Below are 25,477 nucleotides of genomic sequence, written 5' to 3' on the forward strand. Positions count from 1 at the left end.
GGACAGAGGAGCCTGGCAGGCTACAGTCCATAGCGCCGCACAGAGTGGGACATGACCAAAGCGACTTAGCACACACACAAGAAATTCAAAACCTTAGAATGCCAACTCGGTCACTCTACCTCCCAACTTACATTCTATTGCTATCCAGTGAAGGTTGATAGATCGAAGTTGCTATTTCACTATCTTCTGCCTTCCATTGTTATGGGGGGAAATAAGCTATAAGTCTAATAAATATTCCTCTACAGGTATTCTTTTATCTGTCTCATTTCTCTCACTAGTTTTATGATCTTCTTCTGTCTCTGGTGTTCAGTTTCACTAATATGTTGTCTACGTATGGATTCATTTTTAGGTAATATACTTGGAATTTGTTGGATTTCCTGAATCTGAGAATAAACGTTCCTCTCGTTTACTCTCTTCCAGCAATTCATTTTTAATTTATTTATTTAGCCTCAGCTCCAAATCTACCCTTCTTTGCCCTGCTTTGTGATACTAGAATGAGACATTTCTTCCTGACTAGGCAGCTCTATGCTCTTGATGATGTGGTTTAGTTGCTATGTCTGACTCTTTTGCAACCCCATGGACTATAGCTCACTCCTCTCTCCATGGAATTTCTCAGGCAAAAATACTGGAATGGGTTGCCATTTCCTTCTCCAGGGGATCTTCCTGACCCAGGGATCGAACCCATGTCTCCTGAATTGGCAGGCAGATTCTTTATCACTGAGCAACCAGGAAGCCCAGCTAGCTCTATGTTAGGCTTTGTCTATATAAGTTGCTGGAAAAACACTGCAAGGGCAAATCAGGAAGAAGGAACTCTCTCCCTTTCAGCTTGCTGTTTTCCTTTTGGCCACCTTTGGTTCAGGGTATGAGGGTGTGGTTGTGTTCACCTCAATGGCCTTCAGTTCAACTTTGGCCTGCACAGTCCAACAAGCTTCTCTCCACTCCACAGCAGGCTACTTCTGCAATTTAGTTGTGTTGGCAACCCTCTGAAAGGTTCCTTGCCACAGGAAGGCTGCACACCATGGCCTTTCCTCAAAGGTTTCAATCTCAGACTTGCAGGGAGGAGCTCTCCTCTAAGGTGCTTCATTTTTCACTCTCCCAATGGCACCCCACTCCAGTACTGTTGCCCGGAAAATCCCATGGATGGAGGAGCCTGGTGGGCTGCAGTCCATGGGGTTGCTAAGGGTCGGACACGACTGAGCGACTTCGCTTTCACTTTCCACTTTCATGCATTGGAGAAGGAAATGGCAACCCACTCCAGTGTTCTTGCCTGGAGAATCCCATGGACTGAGAAGCCTGGTAGGCTGCAGTCCATGGGGTCGCACAGAGTCGGACACGACTGAAGCGACTTAGTAGTAGTAGTAGTACCAGATATAGTAACTGCTTTTATCCTTTTTAGTAATCAGCCATCTTTAAAGTTAGCAGTTCTTTATGTTAACATTTCCCTGTTCAAACTACCTGTCTTGTTTCTGTATCCTGATACAATCTCTTCCTGAAACTATGATTAGACATTACACCCTCTTGCTCTACCACTTCCTTTGCCTTTATTTTCTTTCTGTCTCTTTGTGCTACATTTGCAAAGTTCCTTCAGCTCTATATTCCAATTCTTTCTTTATCTTCTCATATCTTCTCTCTTCAACTGTCTCTAATATCCCGCTTTGTTGTTGTTTAGTCGTTAAGTCATGTCTGACTCTTTTGCGACTGCGTGGACTGTAGCCCGCCAGGCTCCTCTGTCCATGGACAGGCTCCTCTGTCCTCTGTCCCCTGTCCCAGGCAAGAATACTGGAGTAGGTTGCCATTTTCTTCTCCAGGGGATCTTCTTGACCCAGGGATCAAACCCACATCTCTTGCATTGGCAGGTGGATTCTTTACCACTGAGCTACCTGGGAAGCCCCAATATCTTGCTTACCCTGTGTATAATTTCAATGTTCATATATTTCATTTCTACAAATTCTATTTAGTCCTTTTAAAAGGACTGTTAAGTCAAATTTTTATATTTGCTTACTTTTTGGTAAGCAAAGTAATTTTCAATTTACTTATTTTCAATTTTTTATTTCTTTAAACACAGTAAATATTTTTGTTTTATCTTTCAGTTCAGTTCCAACTCTTTGTGACCCCATGGACTGCAGCACGCCAAATTTACCTGTCCATCACCAACTCCCAGAGCTCACTCAGACTCATGTCCGTCAAGTCAGTGATGTCATCCAACCATCTCCTCCTCTGTCGTCCCCTTCACCTTCTGCCTTTAATCTTTCCCAGCATCAGGGACTTTTCAAACGAGTCAGTTCTTTGCATCAGGTGGCCATAAGTATTGTAGTTTCGGCTTCATCATCAGTCCTTCCAATGAATATTCAGGACTGATTTCCTTTAGGATGGACTGGTTGGATCTCCTTGCAGTCCAAGGGACTCTCAAGAGTCTTCTCCAACACCACAGTTCAAGAGCATCAATTCTTTGGTGCTAAGCTTTCTTCACCGTCCAACTCTCACATCCATACATGACTACTGGAAAAACCATAGCTTTGACTAGAAGGACATTTTTGGCAAAGTAATGTCTCTCTGCTTTTTAATATGCTGTCTAGGTTGGTCATTCTTTAGGAGCAAGCATCTTTTAATTTCATGACTGCAGTCACCATCTGCAGTGGTTTGGGAGCCCCCCAAAATAAAGTCTGTTACTGCTTCCATTGTTTCCCCATCTATTTGCCATTAAGTGATGGGACCAGATGCTGTGATCTTAGTTTCCTGAATGCTGAGTTTTAAGCCAACTTTTTGACTCTCCTCTTTCACTTTCATCAAGAGGCTCTTTAGTTCTTCTTTGCTTTCTGCCATAAGGGTGGTGTCATCTGCATATCTGAGGTTATTGAGATTTGTCCCAACAATCTTGATTCCAGCTTGTGCTTCATCCAGCCCAGCGTTTCTCATGATGTACTTACTCTGCATATAAGTTAAATAAACAGGGTGACAATATACAGTTTTGACGTACTCCTTTACTGATTTGGAACCAGTCTGTTTTTCCATGTCCAGTCCTAACTGTTGCTTCCTGACCTGCATATAAGTTTCTCAAGAGGCAGGTCACGTGGTCTGGTATTCCCATCTCCTGAAGAACTTCCCATAGTTTGTTGTGATCCACACAGTCAAAGCCTTTGGTGTAGTCAATAAAGCAGAAGTAGATGTTATTCTGGAACTCTCTTGCTTTTCCAATGATCCAGCAGATGTTGGCAATTTGATCTCTGGTTCCTCTGCCTTTTCTAAATCCAGCTTTAACATCTGGAAGTTCACGGTTCATGAACTGTTGAAGCCTGGCTTGGAGAATTTTGAGCATTACTTTGCTAGCATGTGAAATGAGTGCAATTGCGCAGTAGTCTGAGCATTCTTTGGCATTGCCTTTCTTTGGGATTGGAATGAAAACTGACCTTTTCTAGTCCTGTGGCCACTGCTGAGTGCATACTGAGTGCTGTGGCATATTGAGTGCAGCACTTTCACAGCATCATCTTTCAGGATTTGAAATAGCTCAACTGGAATTCCATCACCTCCACTAGCTTTGTTTGTAGTGATTCTTCCTAAGGCCCACTTGACTTTGCACTCCAGGATGTCTGGCTCTAAGTCAGTGATCACACCATCGTGATTATCTGGGTCATGAAGATCTTTTTTGTGTAGTTCTTCTGTGTATTCTTGCCACCTCTTCTTAATATCTTCTGCTTCTGTTAGGTCTATATTGTTTCTGTCCTTTATTGTGCCCATCTTTGCATGAAAAGTTTCCTTGGTATCTCTAATTTTCTTGAAGAGATCTCTAGTGTTTCCCATTCTTTTGTTTTCCTCTATTTCTTTGCATTGATCACTTAGAAAGGCTTTCTTATCTCTCCTTGCTATTGTTTGGAACTCTGCATTCAAATGGATATTTTTCTTTTCTCCTTTGCCTTTTGCTTCTCTTCTTTTCTCAGCTATTTGTAAGGCCTCATCAAACAACCATTTTGCCTTTTTGCATTTCTTTTTCTTGAGGATGGTCTTGATCACTGCCTCCTGTACAATGTCATGAACCTTGTCCATAGTTCTTTAGGCACTCTGTCTACCAGATCAAATCCCTTGAATCTATTTGTCACTTCCACTATATAATCCTAAGGGATTTAATTTAGGTCATACCTGAATGGTCTAGTGGTTTTCCCTACTTTCTTCAATTTTTAGCATCTGATATTCCAGTACATGAAGTAATTGCAGGTTTAAATCTGCTATCTATTGCTTATGCTGGCTTCCCCTCATGGTGACTTGTTTCTTTGTGTTTGTGATTTTTTTATTGTGAGCTCATGTGCTTGAAACTTTATCTGTGATAATTATTAAAAGCCTAGTTTGAAGATTCCTCAAGAGAGAGTTTGTGTTTGCTTCTGCAAGATAAAGTAAATTCTAGGCTTCAGGCTTCCAGTGAAAATAAAAGTGAAAGTGAAAGTCACTCGTCGTGTCTGACTCTTTGCGACCCCATGGACTTTACAGCCCACGGAATTCTCCAGGCCAGAATACTGGAGTGGGTAGCCTTTTCCTTCTCCAGAGGATCTTCCCAACCCAGGGATCGAACCCAGGTCTCTCACATTGCAGGTGGATTCTTTAACCACAAGGGAAGGCCAAGAATACTGGAGTGGGTAGCCTATCCCTTCTCCAGGGGATCTTCCTGACACAGGAATTGAATTGGGGTCTCCTGCATTGCAGGTGGATCCTTTTCCAACTGAGCTATGAGGGGAGCTTCCAGATCACGTAGTTAATATGAATTTGGGCAATGAACCCAAGAAAAGACTGGCTTGTGGCTTCAAATTCTCAATTTTTTTCTCTCTTCCAACCACTAACAAGATCAAAACAGACACATTTTCTTGCTGTCCTCCTCTGTGGGGGGGTTTCCTAATATTCTCTTATACTAATGATGATGTACTTTGTTTAGGGTTCCCAGCTTTATATGAGGGATCTTATCAGATTCTCTATCTTGGCTAGTCCCTAGGAACACTCATAGCTATCAAAACTGAAGATCAGCGCTAAAAGGATTCAGCATACATCCCCAGAGAGAAGGCCAATTTCAGAGTTAGGTTTTCTCTCTGGATTAATTGACTTAACATATTTGAATAGTCACCATTGTACACGCTTGGGACACACTAGTGAACAAAATAGCCAAAGATCCTTGTCCTCACAGGGTTTATGGTCTAGCAGGAGGGAGGAAGACAAAGAAGTAAATTATATGCTATGTTATAAAGTAATTTAAAAAACAGATTAGGTGAGGGGTACAGGTGTAACATTAAATATGGTATAAGGTGTCAGGGTGTAAGGAGATGACTTTTCAGCCAAGACCTAAAGGACGTGAGGAGCAAACCAGGGTGGTACCTGGAAGAGGAGTGATCTGGTCAGAGGGGAAAGCTGGTGCAAAAGTGGTGAGGCGGGAATGTGCCTGGTGAGTTCAGGGAGCTGCAAGGAGGCTGGAGTGATTAGAGCAGGATGAGCAAGGGGATGTGGCTGAGGGAGGTGGTGTGAGAGGTAACAGGGTCAGATCTCAAAGGGCCTTGGGAGCTACTGGAAGGGCTCTGGCTTTAATGCAGAGGGAGACAGGAGCCCAAGCAGAGTTTCAGGTAGAAAAGAGACATGATTTGACTTACACTTGAAAAGGGTCCCTCAGACTGGTGGGTTGACTGACTTTTACACTAAGTGAAACGGAGATGCCTGCTTTCGCTTGTGTATTGACCTCTGAAGAGTCCCTGCTATCTTGTAAGTCAGACACAGTCTTCTTTGTCAGTGGGGAGGCTGTTCAGAGTATCTCGTCTACCACATTGCTGGAAATAGAAAGCACCCCTCCCAGGTTTCTAAACATAGCACAAAGCTGTCGTCCAAAGAACAGGATAAAAACTAGAGATCATTGAAAAATAAAAGTAATGGATAGTATGGCAAAGCAGAAATGAAATAGGATTAGAAATCATTACTTAAGAATTTTTAAGACAAGAACTAACCAGATCCAGACCTGAAAAAGTACTACTGCAATGTACTCCAGATGGAACCCTACTTTTTAAACCATAAAATAATTAGAATAAAATATAATGACAAATGAGAGAACCCGGTCTTGGCAACAAAGGTGTCTCTGTACAGAGCGGGGTGATCAGAGCTTGGTCCCTGAATTGTGCTTCTGAAGAGTCTTGTAAAACTCCCATGGTACTTGCCCCCTCTGGGACCCTCCCCACACCTAACTATACCTTGCATTCATGAAGTACTAATACACATTTATTGAATTGCATTTTAGACCACTCAGTGAATATTTAAAATGTTTATAAATAAAAAGTCTACCTAACATATCAGTAAAGAAAATCATGTCTTGGAGAAGATAACGGCAAACCACTCCAGTATTCTTGCCTGGAGAAGCCCATGGACAGAGGAGCCTGGTGGCTATGTCTGTGGGGTCGAAAAACAGTCAGACACAACTTAGTGACTAAACAAGGCCATGCCAAAAATATTTTCAAGAGTAAAGGATATTTTCTTACCTCAATTGTTGCTTTTAAAATAGCATTTTAAAAAGATAAAATTAATATGCCCAAACATTGTTAATAAAAGACAAAGTTACTAAGTTATTATATATCCAGGGCATCTCTGGGAGGCAGAGGTTATATATTGGCTTCTAATTTAAAAGTGTTCACTTTATGAAACATGATTTGGCTTTGGTTGGCCTTTTATAATTTACATAAAACAAAGTTGACTTTCCTCAATTCTGTGATTCAGATATTTCCCACACTGAGCAAATAATGAAATTTGAATTAATATAAAAAAGAAAACCATGTCTCATAATATGTTTTTTTTAAGTTAAAACAATGTGCACTATGACACTTAAAGAAATGAAAGTAAAATTTAACAATAGTCATCTCTGAATGGTGGGATTAGTGCGTTATTACTTATTGTGCTAAATTTTCCCCAGTAAATGTTCTATGTATTTTATATATATATATACACACATACACACACACACACACACACATACACACACACACCATAAATATATGGTATATTATAATATATATATATTATATATATAATATATATATATTATATATATTTTATATATATATATTTTATATATATATATAAAAATATATATAACCTGCAGAGCAGGTAGAAAGAGATAAATATCCTTACTATTAATTGCAGAAGACTTAGTTAAGACATATGAGAGCGTGTTGAAGTATCTATGAAAGAAGGCTTTATGCTTGTCAAAGAAACAAAAATGAAAGACTGAGGTATACCATTGCAGGTAAATTAGCCAACAAGAAAAAGGTCACAGTGTGTAACGCTGGTGAGCTTATTGTGAAATAGCACTGCCAGTAATAATACATATTAGTCCAAGCGTGGACGAAAACAGTCTAACAAGACGCATCAAGAGGAATAAAAACGCTCAAACCCTCTTACTCAGTAACCCTATTCCAGAGACTCACCATAAGAAAATGGTTCTTAAAAGGGAATATACTTTAAGCATGTACATTGAGCCACCTATACAAAGAGACTAACAACAATTTTTTTGACAGAGGATACTCAAAGAAACATGAATAAGAATAATAAAAAATTAACAATGCCCAAATGCTCATGAAGACATTTTATAAGGAGGCAGCGATTTTACAGGGAGATAATCATTTTATAGGAAAGTAGTTCAGAGTTTGGTCTTTAGCAACAGACAGATAATCAAAGATGAATAAGACATGAACCCTACCCCAAGGGTCTACAGTTTAAAACACTGCCATTTATCAACTGTGTGACTTTGAGTAAGTTCCTTCACCTCCCTACCCCTCAGTTTTCTCACCTGTAAAATCAACTATAAAAACCATTTATAAGGGAATATCTGAACACTCACTAGGTGACAAGGGATACTATGGAATTGCTTCGTTTTTAGTCTGATGATGATACTGTGTTTCTTAAGTCCTTATCTTTTAGTTATTAAGTACTAAAATATTTTTGAAGAAAATGCAGTAACATTTGTCTGTACTTTTTGCACTTTTCTCATGACGTTGTAGTCTGTGTACTTCTCTGTGTGTGTATGTGTCACACACACACGTTTCTACTCAGCAAGATCATATTTCCAAGGCACAAGCAATCCTTCCTTACCTACTACCTTCTGCAGACCTCAGTGCATGTGGAAGGTGCTCAAATATTTGTTAAATTAAACAAGCAAACAAAAAAAGGCCACACATATTCCAATGATGAGAAAAATACCCTGAAGCAAGGATTATGTTTAATACAACTTTTTCTACCTGAGGTCCAAAATCAAAGTCCATGGGCACGAAGAGCAGGGTAGAAAGCTGCCCACCTGGCTGGTGAGGGGCACCTTCCTTGGGGAGGAAGTGCAGATACCCTGGCCAGGCTGGGCCCTCCCGACACACTCCTAGCACAACCGTAGCTCATTTACTAGGCGTGCTCCATCTACACAGTCTCCATGGCCACACTGCAGGCCCACCCTGGGTATGGTCTCCTAAGCGGTGGGCACCCTCCAGAGGAGCAGCAGCACAGACCACTGAAAGACTTAGGAACATCCTGGTGCCCAAGCCAGGAATACCAGCTGGAGACTGAGCCGCCAAGCTCCTGGGGCAGGTGTGGTGCTGGGCTGGGACCACAGCCCTGCTCCTTGGAGGAGCTGATGAAGGGAACGGGGAGTGGGTCAGGGATGGCCTGCAACAGGAAGAAGGGACTGGGACCGGGAAGGGGACTAGGAAGCAACTGCTGCCTGCTGTGTAACCTGGGGCTTGGCTGGCCTAGGCCGGTCCTTCCCCTGTGCAGTAGGATGTGGGAGACCACAGGAATGCAAGCAACGCTAGTACATCACCGTAGAAAACTGAATTCCTGAGCACTTCATCATCGGGGAGGCTTACTCAGACAACGACGCAGCTATGGAATGAGGACTCATCCAGTTGTGGGGGGTGGTGGGGGGCGCCTGGAGGAGGGAAGCTCCCTCTGCCTGCAGTAGAGGACGGGCAGGAAGAGCTACAAAGAGGAGCCCACATCTGGTTGACTCTGGCGGGGGGGAAAGATGGAAAGAAAAACAACAGCACGTATTGAAAGCTCACGGTGGTCTAGGTGCTGGTTAGGCACTTAAGCGTCCTTCCTGAAGCAGGACCACACAAAGGCCTGTGAAAATACAAGTGTGTCTGGTTTCCTTCCCCTCCTAACGAAGCCCACTAAAGCTGCCAGAGGCCCTGGGCTGGATTCGGCAGGCTAGGAGGAACGTTCTATCTATTCCTGTTCCCTTGTTAACATGGAAAAACTCAATAAAATGAATTTTTAGAGACTTCCCTGGTGATCCAGTGGTTAAGAATCTGCCTTGCAATGCAGGGGATGCAGGTTCGATCCCTGGTCAGGGAACTAAGATCCCACATGCTCTGGGGAAACGAAGCCCACGCAGCACAGTGAAGACCCAGCCCACGAACAGTGATCAGAGATGGATGTCAAGATAGACTCAGGAAGCTCTAAAACAGGAAACCAAATGGACAATTGCTAGACTTAGATTGCCTAAAATATTATATGGTCATCAAGAAGCGTGTTGTTAAAGATTCGTGAATGGCATGCAAAGAGTCACACCCTATATGAAGTGAAAAAGAATCAGGTTACAAACAAATATGATCCCAACTTTATGGGGGAAAAATATAACACATTTTTAAAAAGACTGAAATCTAAATATTCAAGGGGTCTATCTCCATGTGGTGGAATTAGGGGTGATAAGCTTCTTCCTTCTTAGTGTCTATTTTCTCCAACAAATATGTTTTACTTTTTTAAAATTAGATAACAACACACACCAAAAAAAATGTTCTTTAAATGCACCCACACAATTGAAAACAGGCCCAGCAGGGCAGGCTCACCTTCTGCAGGATGGGGGCAGGGCAGGCGCTGTCAAACAGGACTGAGTTGAAGACTCCATACACGCCCTCGCCAAGGTGGTACACGACACTCTTGGGGGAGGAACTGGTTTCCTCTGCAGGGAGGGGAGGGGTCGGGGGGCACAAGCAGCATGTGAGGGGGTGGGACAACGGCGGGCTCAGCAAGCAGACAGGAGGGCTGCCCCCTCCTCAGCTATGGGGCGGCTCCTGCCTCCTCCTGTGTTCATGGCTGGGTTGGAAACACCTTGCAGCTGAGCAACCCTGCCTAGGACACTCTCCAGGCTTACATCTGAGCCCCTCGATGCCCCAGCAAAGGCTGAAAAGCAGCCCACCAGAACTCAAGACCCCAAGAGACTGATTCAGCGGCTCAGAAGTATGCACAATGGGGTAATGCACGAGCTGGAATGAGAAGTCGGGTCTCCAGGTTGGACTAGAAAGTATAATCCCAGATCTGGAAAGGAGGCCAGAAGAATTCCATCCTTATGCACACATACACACACAGAAGACCTTCCACCTGGAGCCCACCACCCGTCTCTGGGAAAAACACCCAGACCTTCAGGCTGGGGATCCCAGAGCAGAGAAAAAAGCTCCAAGATCAGAGTCAGACCTCTCACTCAAGAGGCTGCCAGAAGGTCAGTGAGGAGCACTGATGTTGGCAGTGTGGACAGAAAAGCCTTGAGTCAGCCTGAAAGTGTCAGTCGCTTCAGTCGTGTCCAACTCTTTGCGACCCCACGGACTGTGGCCCACCAAGCTCCTCTGTCCATGAGTCAGCCTAGCCTGGACTTGAACCCTGGCACTGCCCCCTTCTCAGCTGTGTGACCTTGGCTGAGTGACTCATCCTCTTCATGCCTATGTTCTGTAGTCTGCAAAATGGGCTTAGATCAGTATAAGTTGTTGTCAATTATTTTCATTATGTTATGAGAAGCAGTAGGATGAGTAAGAGCCTGGACTCTGTAAAGAAGACAAACATGGGGTCAAATGCAGGGTTTACCACTTACTAGCTCTTAAGCAACTCACTTGTATTCTGTCTGGCTCGCAATTTCCTCATCTGTACTATAAAATGTGTGCTCAGTCATGTCCGACTCTTTGCAACCCCATGCACTGTAGCCCGCCAGGCTCCTCTGTCCATGGGATTTTCCAGGCAAGAATACTACAGTGGGTTGCCATTTCCTTCTCCAGGGAATCTTTCTGACCCAGGGATCGAACCTGTGTCTCTTGCGTCTCCTGCATTGGCAGGCAGATTCTTTACCACTGCGCCACATAGGAAACACATATACAATAGGTTTAATCAAGTATCTGTTCTCCCCAAGGTTGCTTTGATCTCAATCTTCATAAAATATAAACATGCATAGGGGGAAAAAAAGATGCTAAAAGAGTGTCTTGGGGGTGAGGAGACATGACTGTCAATTTCCCTAAAGAAGGAGCCAGTCTTCAGATTTCCCCACTCCCTAAAATCAGACCCAGCTCAGCCAACAACCGTCCTTGGTTTTAGGGAAGAACAGGCCTCCACTGCCCACCTGGCACCTACCCTCCCTGCCTGGCTGATCCAGAAGAACCTCCTTCTTGGCGATGATGCTGACTGCCAAGGTGAAGGCCGAGGTCACGTAGTAGCGCCCCAGCTTGGCAAGGATGTCCACACCGCAGCCCTCCGGGAAGTACAGGTCCAAGGCTGAGTTGATCACAGAAGCAATCTGAGGGTAGAGAGACAATTACATGTCTGAAATGTGGGGTTTATGCTGGAGACTAGCTACAGCTCCAAGTCTTACTTCTTGAAAGCGGCTTTGATTTCAGGAAGAAGAACTTGACAGCTGCTAAGACCCCAGTTGGTAACCACAGACAGCTGGCCAAGGCAGGCAGGCAGAGATGGAGCAGGGTCAAGACCCTTGCCCTTGAAAATCGCCCTTCAATGCCCCCCACAATGGAAAAAGGAACTTTTAATCTAACAGTTGGTACTCAGATGACAGAATCTGTGATGCAGATCTTTCTTTGCTGAGTAACCAGTATGCTAAACAGCACATTTTTATAGACAAGACAGAGAAGGAAAAAGAAGACAAAGTCACCCCTAATTCTAACCCCAGATTAACCTATTCAATGCTAACTTATTGGAATCACTCCTTTAATTCCTTTTTATAAAAACCTGAAAATCTGATTTTTTATTATAAACATAATAGGCTATAAGTATACAGGTTTTTATAACCTGCTTTACTCAATAAATTGAATGATCTCTCCATGTATGTAAATCTATGTAAATTCTTTTCACATAAGAATATACCATAATTTACTGAGGGACCTCAAACAGAGCCTCTGTGACAATCTAGAGAGGTGGGAGGTTCAAGAGCGAGGGAACATATGTATACCTATGGCGGATTCATGTGGATGTTTGGCAGAAAACAAACTTCTGTAAAGCAATTATCCTTCAGTTAAAATAACTTTTTTTAAGTAATTAAAGAGAAAGATTTAAAAATAAAAATATTTTAATAAATCTTATCTGCATTTACCCAGAAAATACACTGGTATCATTTCCGTTTGATAAAATATTTTTATAAAAACATTTTTATAAAAAATTCTATCTTTATAAAAGTAAAAATATTTTACATAAAAAGAAAGAATGTACTGTAATTTAGCCAATCCCTGAGCGACTTCACTTTCACTTTTCACTTTTCACTTTCATGCATTGGAGAAGGAAATGGCAACCCACTCCAGTGTTCTTGCCTGGAGAATCCCAGGGACAGGGGAGCCTGGTGGCCTGCTGTCTATAGGGTCGCACAGAGTTGGACACAACTGAAGCGACTTAGCAGCAGCAGCAGCAGAGTGTTAGTTGGACCAGGGAAGTCCACTGAACTTCTGTTATGAAGAATGTTGCAGTGCTCATCTTTGAAGCTAATTCTTAGTGTCCATCACAGATTATTTTCTTCAATTCAGTTCCAAGATGTTAATATTCCAGAACGAGGCACTTACTAAGGAAAAGCGACCCCTAGTGGTTCCAGTGGGGATTGCAATGACACATTTTTCCTGATTTAAATGGGGGCAGGAGGAGAAGGGGAGGACAGAGGATGAGATAGATGGCTGGATGGCATCACTGACTCGATGGACGTGAGTCTGAGCGAACTCCGGGAGTTGGTGATGGACAGGGAGGCCTGGCGTGCTGCGATTTATGGGGTCGCAAAGAGTCGGACACGACTGAGTGACTGAACTGAACTGAATCTTGGCATCCAGTCCCATCACTTCATGGCAAATAGATGGGGAAACAGTGACAGATTTTGTTTTTTGGGCTCCAAAATCACTGCAGATGGTTACTGCAGCCATGAAATTAAAAGACGCTTACTTCCTGGAAGGAAAGTTATGACCAAAAGAGTAGAGACATTACTTTGCCAACAAAGGTCCATCTAGTCAAGGCTATGATTTTTCCAGTAGTCATGTATGGATGTGAGAGTTGGACTATAAAGAAAGCTGAGTGTCGAAGAATTGACACTTTTGAACTGTGGTGTTGGAGAAGACTGTTGAGAGTCCTTTGGGCTGCAGGGAGATCCAACCAGTCCATCCTAAAGGAAATCAGTCCTGAATATTCATTGGAAGGACTGATGATGAAGTTGAAACTCCAATACTTTGGCCACCTGATGGGAAGAGCTGACTCATTTGAAAAGACCCTGATGCTGGGAAAGATTGAAGGCAGGAGGAGAAAGGGACGACAGAGGATGAGATGGTTGGATGGCATCACTGACTCAATGGACATGAGTTTGGATAAACTCCGGGAGTTGGTGATGGACAGGGAGGCCTGGTGTGCTGCAGTCCATGAGGTCGCAAAGAGTCGGACACAACTGAGCTACTGAACTGAACTGAAACTTGCAAGTGGGAAGGAGACAGATGGACTAGAAGTGGACAGAAGGTTGGTTTTTCCTTCCCCTGCCCAACTTGATTTCTCATCATCCCATAGGAGGGTGAACAGGGCACACCCAGGCCCTCAGAAAGCCTTATGACTTATGCAGATATGGCCCGATTAAGCCTCAAATATGCGCATGTTCAGAGTCGGGGCAGAGCTGGGTGTGCAGCCGGCCCTGCCATGGACTCAGTAAATGAAGTAGCTTCTGTGAGCCTCAGTTTGCTCAGTTGTAACACAGGGTTAATAATGAGATAATCCAGGCAAAGCACCGAGCGCAGTACATAGTACAGAGGACCCACTCGCAGTGGGCTTCCCAGGATCACTGTAGCCCTCCCCACAACCCTCGCCCAGCCCAGCGCAACACCTGTGACCCCACTTACCTCCTCGAATCTCACTTTGGCGTCCTCCACTCCGGGGAAGCTGCCACCGAGGTCCAGGATATGCATCCTGTGGCCCAGCTCAGCACCCATTTCGAACACAACCCGGGCATCCGCAATGGACTGAGCGTAGGCCTGAGGGTCAGGACAGCCACTGCCAATGTGAAAACTGGGGAGGAAGGAAGAGTCTTGGCTTACACACAGGACCCCAGGTATCACCACTTCAGCCTCAGCCAGCAGCAGCCTTGCCCAAGCATACCGGATGCTGTGCCCATTTTCCAGATGCAGTGACTGTGGGCCTAAAAGGTTGAGGGGGTTGCCAAGGGCCATGTGGCAAAGGAAGAGTGGACAGGAGACTAGATCCAAGGACCTGTGGCACTTGGTACCCCTCTCATCCCTCCACGCTGCCTCTGGGGACTGAGCCTTCCTGGGATGAGGGCTAGGGCCCCAGAGTCAGCCAGAACTAATGTACATCTCACTGAGCAGTATGGCCGGCCATGCTTCAGTTTCTCCATCTATAAAGTGGGGATAAGGTCCCACAATTGCGGGACAATGTCCATGGAGCATTTAGCACAGTGCCTGGCCATGCGAAATCCAGAGCATAGGAAAGTTATATCATCAGGTCATAGTTCTGGCTCCTTCCACATCCCCACCAGAAAAGCGGCAGAGCCAAGGTGTGCCAGGATGACCTTTGGCTTCAGGCTGGGGACACTTCCTGCAAAGCCAGGTCCCTCCTGGAATCTCCTGGGACAGGACCTTCTGCAGACTATGGGGTTGGGGCGGTGGGACACTCCAAACCTTCTTTCCAAAGGGAGGAAACTCTCAAATGGCAGAATTCCAGACCCAGGGACAGGCCTGCCTTGGGGGCTCTGGGGGAGGTCCCACACAGAATTGAGTAAGTCCTGGGAAAGAAGCAGGAGGCAGCGGGCATGGTGGGGGATGGCGGGGTTCCGGCACTCACCTCACACCTACCACCTCTACATGGTCCTTCTTGGCATTCTCAAGCAGGTGTCGGCAAGATTTCAGCGACGCTCCGAACTTGAGGCTCAGGCGGCTCAGAGAGTGGGAGTCCTCGGTGGCAACGCACAGAACCATCCTGAGAGGGGAGACAGGGCGCAGCACCTCGGCGGGGGCGGGAGCCCACTTCCCCTACACCAACCACGTCTTCTCTAGTCAAGGGGGATGAACCCTCATGGCTCAGAGCTATATCCAACCCCATAAGCCCCGGCCCCCTTCCTCCCCCTGCACAGCCAGTCAACCTCTGAGTCCTGTCCAATCCACTCCCTAAGTGTGCCCGGACCCTTCCATGGGACCACTGCCCTGGTCCCAACTTCACTAGTTTCCCCCTGGGCAGCCCTACTTCCTCCCAATCAGCCAGGCTTTTCCAACTTCTCTTGTATGGTGGGGTGGAGGGGACCATTTTTTTTTTTTTTTAACAGTATTATTGAAAACACCTGTATCCTCAATATGTGAAACAGTCAAAACGGAAGCTGCTTTGGGTGAACCCAAGTGGTGCCCCTCCGGTATGTCCAGTGACCAGGTGAGGGGCACACCCTGAAAAAGACGTCCAGCCCTGACCCCTTCCAAAGCCCACGTGCATCAGGGTCCTTGCCCTGTGACCAGCATCATTGACTTCTCCTTCACCCCCGGCCGCACATGGTATGATCCAGCCACATCAATTTCTGCTTATCCTGCAAACACCTTGTGCTGCTTCTGGCCTCCATGTGCTTGCTTGTGCAGCTCCCTCTGATGCACTGTTTATGCCCACTCCAGATGCCAGTCACCCCTGAAGGCCCACCTCAAATGCCGCCTCCTCTGTGTAACTTTCCTGACCACTGCTCCCTCTGCCAAAGCTTTGACCTCTGCAGTACCCTGGGCTTTGCCTGGACTGTAACCCATCATTTCTATCTCCACCCTAGTCAGGCTCTGGCATCCTGGGTCCAGCCCAGAAGTGCCTGCCCCAACCTCCTGTGGCTATGGCCTGCTCCAGGGCAGGATCCTCAGCCCCAACCCTATTTCGCCTACTCCCCCCACCCTCACCTGCAGCCCAGCCTCCCACCTGAGTGGTTCTCAGCTTACTTGGCACTGGGGTGGCTTTTCACCACCTTTGCCAGCTCCATCTCGTTGTCAAAGCTCAGCAGCCGGACCCCGTGCTTGGCAGCATACTTGATGTGTGCAATTTGCTTACAGGGATTGGCATAGATGATCCTACTGGAAGGGACACCAATATGCTGGACCAACTCCATCTCTGCCTGTGGGGTCCCAAAGGTGGTGGTGAGGAAGCGCCAGAGCCTGCTGGGCCCATGGAGGCCAAGGAAGCACAGATGAGGGGCAAAGTCATAGCTATGCCTAAGGAGGTCCATAAGAAGTGGGCCTCACTTTTAGACAACAGATACACAACAATCAGAACTCACACTGATTCTCTGTTGACAAGAAGGGCTGCCACGTACAGCTGTGCAGAGGGTGAACCGCTCAATCCTAGGGAGGGTGGGGCCCCATTCAGAGAATCATGCATGCGTATTCAGTCGCTCAGTTGTATCCGACTGTTTGCAACCCCATGGACTGTAGCCCACCAGGCTCTGCTGTCCATGGAATTTTCCCAGCAAGAATACTGGAGTGGGTTGCCATTTCCTATTCCAAGGGATCTTCCCAACCCAGGGATTGAACCCCGGTCTCCTGTGTCTCCTGAATTAGCAGGCATATTCTTAAACACTGCACCACCTGGGAAGCTCCATTCAGAGACTACATAGTATACTGGTATGTTTATTACAACTTCCTAATCGCAAAGAGTCGGACACGACTGAGCGACTGAACTGAACTGAAAGGTGAGCATCTTACTCTAACAAAATCCATATATTTGTAACAGTGTCTTCAAGATACATTTTTTAATTCCCACAAAGGCACTGTACAGATTCATGGTGGCCCTGAAAACAGACTTCTGACATATTTTCCTGGCAGATTTAAATGGATAGAGAATATCATTTGATGTATTAGAAAGTTTGCCAGTTCAAGAGTCTTCTTGGCACAGGTCATCCCACATCCAAAGGCCAGGCCTGTGTGTGGCACTGTGCCGGGAGCTCCAGCAAGGCCTCTTCCTCCTCATCTTTCCAGAACAGTGCTTCACCTGATTGCTGCATTAATGATACAGACAACAATGATGGTGTTGGTGAAGAAAGCAACCATGGGCATGGAGCACCTACCATAAGGAGGCACCGAATGAGAGGCTTTACATAGGCCTTGGCAAACTTTTCCCAGGAAAGGCCAGAGAGTAAATATTTTACGTTTTCTGAGCCAGTAGTTTCTGCACAGCTAAACTGCCTTTGTAACACCAAGCAGCCACAGATAAAGCATAAGTGAATGAAGGTGGCCATAGGCCAGTAAAACTCGGCAAAACCCCCCATCCATAATTTGTCAACCCTTGTTTTAGACTTGCTCTTATCTCCTCCTTACAATACCACGCCAGAGGGGTATTAGCTCCATTCTACAGAGAAAAAAACATGCTCAGAGAGGCCACACAGCAAGTAGGAGGCAGAACCAACTTTCAAACTCAAACCTGACTCTCCATGATTAACAAAGCAGCAGTTTTGAAACATGGTAGAGACACAGGGCCATCGTTAGCCATCCTGAGTTTGTAATAAGACTGTATGTAATTTTAATGTAGCAACTTTTCAGCATGAGGTTTTTATGTGCATTATCTCATGTGATGTCTGTAACTATCCTATGAAATATTTATGGCCACATCTTACAGAGGATGAAACTGAGTTCAAAGGAGCCCACTTGTCTGGGTGACACAGCCAGTGAGTAGCAGAGGGAGAAACAAAGGTTCCCCCTCCAGAGCTGAAACTGCCATCATCAGAGCTTGCTTCCCAAGACCCTGCCTCTCTGCAGATATGAAAATGTGGTTCTGCTCCTGGCTTCACGCATGAGGTGCGAGGAAGCTGCAAGGGTAGCACTTTGGGGACCTGTGGTTGAGCTTTGATTATAGTTATTTAAATAATAACCATTGTCACTCATTGACAGATTACCATACGCCAGTCATTGCATTAAATATTTTATAGACATCCTCGTCATCCCCATAATAATCTTATGAGACAGGGAACAGAGGCTCAGAGAAGCCTTAAGTGACTTGTTCCAAGTCACACGGCTTGCAGGTGGCACAGCTAGAATTCTAACCCAGGACTGTGTGACTTTAGCACACTCGCTGTCAACCACAGCGCTTTGGCAAAGACACCTCGATGCTGCCCTGGCAAGTGTCTCTTGAGCATCTATTGAGTCACCAGGCTCTGTAACAGGTGCAAATGAAAGCAAAGCGCTGAGTAAAGCAGACAGGGTCTCTGACTGTGGAGCGTTCAGACGGACGGGAAAGAAGAGGAGGAACAAATGAACACTGAATAATGATAGGGTTACAAATGGATAGGAGCCATGGAGAAAAAGTATGGGATACTAGAGAATGTGGGATGCAGAGACCTGGGTGAGAGGTGTGGCAGGCAGCTTTCTGAGGGTCAGAGATTTAAGCTGAGGAGAAAGTGTGGGGAAAAGGGAACCATCCTAGCCTGCTGGTGGGAATGTAAATTGGTATAGTCACTAAGGAAAATAGAATGGAGGTTCCTTAAAAAAACTAAAAATAGAGCTGCCATATATATGATCCAGTAACCCCACTCCTGGGTATATACCCAGAAAAGATGAAAGCTGCAATTCGAAAAGATGCACGTATCACAATGTTCATTGCAGCACTGTTTATAATAGTCAAGGCATGGAAGCAACCTAAGTGTCCAATTACAGATGAGTAGATGAGGAACATGTGGTAGATACACACAATGGAATATTCAGATCAGATCAGTCGCTCAGTCGTGTCCGACTCTTTGCGACCCCATGAATCGCAGCACGCCAGGCCTCCCTGTCCATCACCAACACCTGGAGTTCACTCAGACTCATATCCATCGAGTCAGTGATGCCATCTAGCCATCTCATCCTCTGTCCTCCCCTTCCCCTCCTGCCCCCAATCCCTCCCAGCATCAGAGTCTTTTCCAATGAGTCAACTCTTTGCATGAGGTGGCCAAAGTACTGGAGTTTCAGCTTTAGCATCATTCCTTCCAAAGAAATCCCAGGGCTGATCTCCTTCAGAATGGACTGGTTGGATCTCCTTGCAGTCCAAGGGACTCTCAAGAGTCTTCTCCAACACCACAGTTCAAAAGCATCAATTCTTTGGCACTCAGCCTTCTTCACAGTCCAACTCTCACATCCATATATGACCACAGGAAAAACCATAGCCTTGACTAGACGAATCTTTGTTGGCAAAGTAATGTCTCTGCTTTTGATTATGCTATCTAGGTTGGTCATAACTTTCCTTCCAAGGAGTAAGCGTCTTTTAATTTCATGGCTGCAGTCACCATCTGCAGTGATTTTGGAGCCCAGAAAAATAAAGTCTGACACTGTTTCCACTGTTTCTCCATCTATTTCCCATGAAGTGGTGGGACCGGATGCCATGATCTTCATTTTCTGAATGTTGAGCTTTAAGTCAACTTTTTCACTCTCCTCTTTCACTTTCATCAAGAGGCTTTTTAGTTCCTCTTCACTTTCTGCCATAAGGGTGGTGTCATCTGCATATCTGAGGTTATTGATATTTCTCCTGGCAATCTTGATTCCAGCTTGTGCTTCTTCCAGTCCAGCGTTTCTCATGATGTACTCTGCATAGAAGTTAAATAAGCAGGGTGACAATATACAGCCTTGACGTACTCCTTTTCCTATTTGGAACCAGTCTGTTGTTCCATGTCCAGTTCTAACTGTTGCTTCCTGACCTGCATACAAATTTCTCAAGAGGCAGATCAAGTGGTCTGGTATTCCCATCTCTTTCAGAATTTTCCACAGTTTATTGTGATCCACACAGTCAAAGGCTTTGGCATAGTCAATAAAGCAGAAATAGATGTTTTTCTGGAACTCTCTTGCTTTTTCCATGACCCAGCGGATGTTGGCAATTTGATCTCTGGTTCCTCTGCCTTTTCTAAAACCAGCTTGAACATCAGGAAGTTCACGGTTCACATACTGCTGAAGCCTGGCTTGGAGAATTTTGAGCATTACTTTACTAGTGTGTGAGATGAGTGCAATTGTGCGGTAGCTGGAGCATTCTTTGGCATTGCCTTTCTTTGGGATTGGAATGAAAACTGACCTTTTCCAGTCCTGTGGCCACTGCTGAGTTTTCCAAATGTGCTGGCATATTGAGTGCAGCACTTTTACAGCATCATGTTTCAGGATTTGGAATAGCTCAACTGGAATTCCATCACCTCCACTAGCTTTGTTCGTAGTGATGCTTTCTAAGGCCCACTTGACTTCACATTCCAGGATATCTGGCTCTAGGCCAGTGATCACACCATCGTGATTATCTGGGTCGTGAAGATCTTTTTTGTGCAGTTCTTCTGTGTATTCTTGCCACCTCTTCTTAATATCTTCTGCTTCTGTTAGGTCCATACCATTTCTGTCCTTTATCGAGCTCATCTTTGCATGAAATGTTCCTCTGGTATCCCTGATTTTCTTGAAGAGATCCCTAGTCTTTCCCATTCTGTTGTTTTCCTCTATTTCTTTGCATTGATCGCTGAAGAAGGCTTTCTTATCTCTTCTTGATATTCTTTGGAACTCTGCATTCAGATGTTTATATCTTTCCTTTTCTCCTTTGCTTTTCACTTCTCTTCTTTTCACAGCTATTTGTAAGGCCTCCCCAGTCAGCCATTTTGCTTTTTTGCATTTCTTTTCTATGGGGATGGTCTTGATCCCTGTCTCTGTACAATGTCACAAACCTCTGTCCATAGTTCATCAGGCACTCTATCTATCAGATCTAGGCCCTTAAATCTATTTCTCATATGGAGCTATAAAAAATGAAATCCTGCCATTTGCAGTAATGTGGATGGACCTAGAAATTATCACAGTAAGTGAATAAGTTAGAGAAAGAAAAATAGCATATGATATCACCTATATGTGGAATCTAAAATATTACACAAATGAACTTATTTACAAAACAGACTCAGACATAGAATATAAACACATGGCTACCAATGGGGAAGGTAGGGGAGGAATAAACTGGGAGTATGTGATTGACAGATACACACATCCTTATGCAAAATAGGTCAACAAGTATTTACCATATAGCACAGGGAACTATGTTCAATGTTATAATAATGGAAAAGAATTTTAAATATATACACACACACACACACACATATATATAACTGAACCACTTTGCTGTACACCCCAAACTAACACAATATTGTAAATCAACTGTACTTCAATGAAAAAAAAAAGATTTGAGCTGAGCCCTGCAGGAGGAGTCGGCCAGGCTGGAAGGGGGGCAAAGAACATTTCTGGTACAGGAAGCAGCCTGTGTGGAGGTTCTGAAATAAGACTGTGCTCAGCCTGATGGAGGAACAGAGAATGCTGGTGTGGTCTGGGCAGGGTGACCAGCGGGGGAGGATGAGGTTGGAGGGAAGCAGGCATAGCCAATGGGGAGATAAGAAGGCTGATGTGGATTTATACTCGACACTGCAGGTTGTGGGAGATGGTTTGACGGGATCACAAGAGGGAAAAGGACATGGTCAGATGCATCTTGAAGGCAAGGCCTAAGTGCATGTCACTCCAGACACCATGTGGAAACGGACCAAGGGAGGGCCCGGAAGGACCTCCCTGGGAGATAAGACAGGCTGTGCTAGAAAGCGGGGAGGGTGTGGTCTGGAGGCAGGGCTGGCAAGCTTGCTGACGGATGGCACGTGGGGACGTGGGGACATGGGGTAAGAGGGGGACTTCACACCCAGCAGACCTAGGGGCCCCTCTTGAAGGGAAGATTGTGAATGTATTTGAACACACTGGGCTCCAGGCATCCTGTAGTATCAACTAGGAGTCCGCCTGCCAATGCAGGGGACACGGGTTTGATCCCTGGTCTGGGAGGATCCCACAGGCTGCAGCACAACTGGGCCCATGCACCACAACTATTGAGCCCATGGTCTGCAACGAGAGGTCACCGCAGAGGAGCACCGCAACAAAGAGTAGTGCCTGCTCCCCATAACTAGAAAAAGCCTGCAAAAGCAACGAAGACCCAGGGCAGCCAAAAAGTTAATTAAAAAAAAAAAAAAAAACTGGGGAGGTCGTAGCATCTTGGGGATATTTGAAGCCATGGGAGGAGATGAAATCCCCTAGGAAGATGGAGAGTTTATAAGAGAAGGGAGCCTGAGCTGGAATCCAGAGGAACAATTCCAGCTAGCAAGAGGGGCAAGCTGGCATAGGACTGGCAGAGAGGAAGAGACAGCATCTCCAGAAGAGGCAGGACAATGCAGAGGTTACTATGCCATTCCTGCCAAGGTAACCCTGTCTTACAGTTCACATCTGGGCAGGAGACGCCTGCACTGTCAGAGGCCCCAGACTTCACTGTCAGACTTCACTTTGCTGTGCTTCACAGATATTGGGGTTTTTCTTTAAAATTGATAGTTTGTGGCAACCTTGCGTGAAGCAAGTCTACTGGCACCATTTTTCCAACAGCGTTTGCTCATTTCACCTGTCTGTGTCGCATTTTAGTAATTCTCTGGATATTTCAGACATTTTCAGTGTTACTGTATCTGTTATGGTGATCTGTGATCAGTGATCCCTGATGTGACTATTGCCATTGTTTTGGGGTGCCATGAACCGCGCCCATATGAGATGATGAACTTAATGGATAAATGTTGTGTGTTCTGATGGCTCCACCCACTAGCCATTCCCCAACTCTCTCCCCCTCTTTTTGGGCCTCCCTATTCCCTGAGACATAACAACCCAACCATACTGAAATCAGGCCAATTAATAATCCTACAACAACCTTTAGGTGTTCAAGTGAAAAGTAGAGCTACCCCTTAAGAAATAGCCACCCAAAATTCAGCAATCACCACCCTGATCAACCACCAGCCATCAACATCGAAGCACGACTGCCCACCAGCAAAAAGATTACAACTCACTGAAGCCTCAGATGATAGTTAGCATTTTTTAGAAATAAAATATTTTTGACTTAAAGTATGTACATTTTACTTAAGGTATTTTTTTTTAAGACATAATGCTACTGCACATTTAATAGACTACAATATAGTATAAGCATAGCTTTTCTATGCACTGGGAAACCAAAATACTTATGTGACTCATTTTATTGTGACCTTTATTGTAGTTGTCTGGAACCTAACCCACAATATCTCTAAGTTATGCCTGTGTTTTTTAAAAAGACTATATTTCAATGGATGCAACTAGAAATTATTATATTAAGTGAAGTAAGTCAGAAAGAGAAAGACAAATAGTATAAGATCTTACTTATATGTGGAATCTAAAATACGACACAAATGAACCTATCTAAGAAACAGAAATAGAATCAGGGACCTAGAGAGTAAACTGGCGGTTGCAAAGGGGATGGGCTGGGGGAGAGGGTTGAATTGGGAGTTTGGGATTAGCAGATGCAAACTGGCATATAGAAAAAGGATAAACAAAAAGTCCTGCTGTACAGCACAGGGAACTATATTCAATACCCTGTGATAAATTGTAATGGAAAAGAATATGAAAAAGAATATATATATATGTATAACTGAGTTACTTTATTGTATAGCAGTAATTAATACAATATTGCAATTTAAATATACTTCAATTATAAATAAATTCTAAAAACTAAAAAAAAAAAGAATGTGTTTCAAATGGGGAGTTACTATTCAATGGGTATAGTGTCAGTACCGCAAGGCAAATAAGTTCTAGAGATCTGCTGTACAACACAGTGCATATTGTTAACAATTGCTTGTTGTTCAGTCGCTCAGTTGTGTCCGTCTCTTTGCCATCCCATGGACTGCAGCACGCCAGGCTTCCCTGTCCTTCACCATCTGAGTTACTTATATACGTAAAAAATTGTGAGGAAAGATCTCATGTTAAATGTTCGCTCCGCACACACACACATGCACACACTCCAAAGAACAGTACAAAACAAACAAAACCTTTTTTTGTGGTAAGAGCAAAAAAAAATAGGAGGATCAAGGAATATCCCCTACAAGGTCTAAATGCATCAACACAGACAGATCTCCAGTCTGGTGAGTTTTAAAGCCACTGAGGCACGGTGCCTACCAGATGAATATTTTATATCTTGTTACAAAATCACAGCATACTTTGTATATTTTCTATGGATCATATTTGTAAGTATTTTTAGAATATAGCCACCAAACTCAAACTCAGAATGTTGATTATCTCTGGAGATATAAAGCTGATGTTCTACTTCTCTTCTGCAGATGAATCAATGTATTATTTGAATAATTCAAGATGAGTGTTTAGTATAAAGTGCTCACTGGATCCTGCAGATCACTGGGGACATTGGTAAGAGAAAATTCCTTGAAATGATGAGTGGAGGTCAGGAAGCAGTGGCTTAAGGAGTGGGTGCTAAGGGAAAGAGACAAGTGAGTATAGATAAGTGAGTGTAGACAACTCAGTTTGGTTTTCAAGAGGGAGCAAGGGATCGGACCAGGGGGAAATGTGGTGTCCAGAGAAGGCTTTTTAAGATGGGACGATGCTGAGGGAGACAATAAGAGAGGGCAAGGGATGGGGCAGGAGAGATGACAGAAGGCCCTCGGGAAGGTGGGTGGGTGGACCAAAGCCCCACATAAGGAATGGTTGGTGCCCTTGACCCTGGAGCCTGTCTGGGGCATATCTGTACACAAAGCCCCAGCTCACGCCTGTCCCTTGGCCATGCATGTGCGTGTGTGCTTAGTCACGTCCAATTCTTTGCGACCCCATGGACTGTAGCCCACCAGGCTCCCCTGTCTGTGGGACTTCCCAGACAAGAATACTGGAGTAGGTTGCCATTTCCTTCTCCAAACCGTCTTCCCAACCCAGAGACTGAACTCATGTCTCCTGCGATTGCAGGTGGATTCTTTACCAATGAGCCACTCGTGAAGCACCAAAGCATGATGCTGTACAGGGTGGCCACCAGCTCTAGCCTACCAGAAGAGGGCAGCCTCAGGCTTCCAAGAAAAGCTGTACCACCTCGGAGGAAAAGCACCCAAGGGCTAGGTGATCCCACCTACCCAGGAGGGGTCCCATCTCTGCCATCCCCTCCCCAAGAACCTTCATGAAGACAGCAGCCATAAAGTCAGAGAGGCCCTCGCCATACTCAAGTGGCCCTTCCTTGTGCATCCCTCAAACCTCTGGGCCTCCTTCCCTTATATGCTAACTGCTTCCTCATGGGACTGTTGTCAGAATCACAGTGATAATAATTACTTTACAGAGTTGTTTTGAGAATCAAATGAGATCATGTACAGAAAGCGCTTGGCAGAGAGCCTGGCACAACAGATGCCCTCAGCAAACAGTAGATGCTTTTAACATTC

The 25,477-nt window shown here is 44.9% G+C and overlaps 1 protein-coding gene across 5 annotated transcripts in view; it reads right to left on the reverse strand.

Annotated features, from left to right (window-relative positions):
• The window catches only part of AZIN2 (antizyme inhibitor 2), a 41,728-nt gene that overhangs the window by 8,164 nt on the left and 8,087 nt on the right, over positions 1-25,477 (reverse strand). For 4 of the 5 annotated variants that reach the window (NM_001293775.2, XM_044924684.1, XM_044924679.1 and 1 more), the window contains 5 exon segments: positions 9,846-9,958; positions 11,392-11,554; positions 14,124-14,289; positions 15,082-15,216; positions 16,200-16,372. In NM_001293775.2, the coding sequence (NP_001280704.1) occupies positions 9,846-9,958; positions 11,392-11,554; positions 14,124-14,289; positions 15,082-15,216; positions 16,200-16,372 (750 nt within the window). 5 annotated transcript variants of the gene reach the window in all.

This window comes from Bubalus bubalis, chromosome 2 (assembly GCF_019923935.1).
Source record: "Bubalus bubalis isolate 160015118507 breed Murrah chromosome 2, NDDB_SH_1, whole genome shotgun sequence".
In the NCBI taxonomy this organism is placed as follows: domain Eukaryota; kingdom Metazoa; phylum Chordata; class Mammalia; order Artiodactyla; family Bovidae; genus Bubalus; species Bubalus bubalis.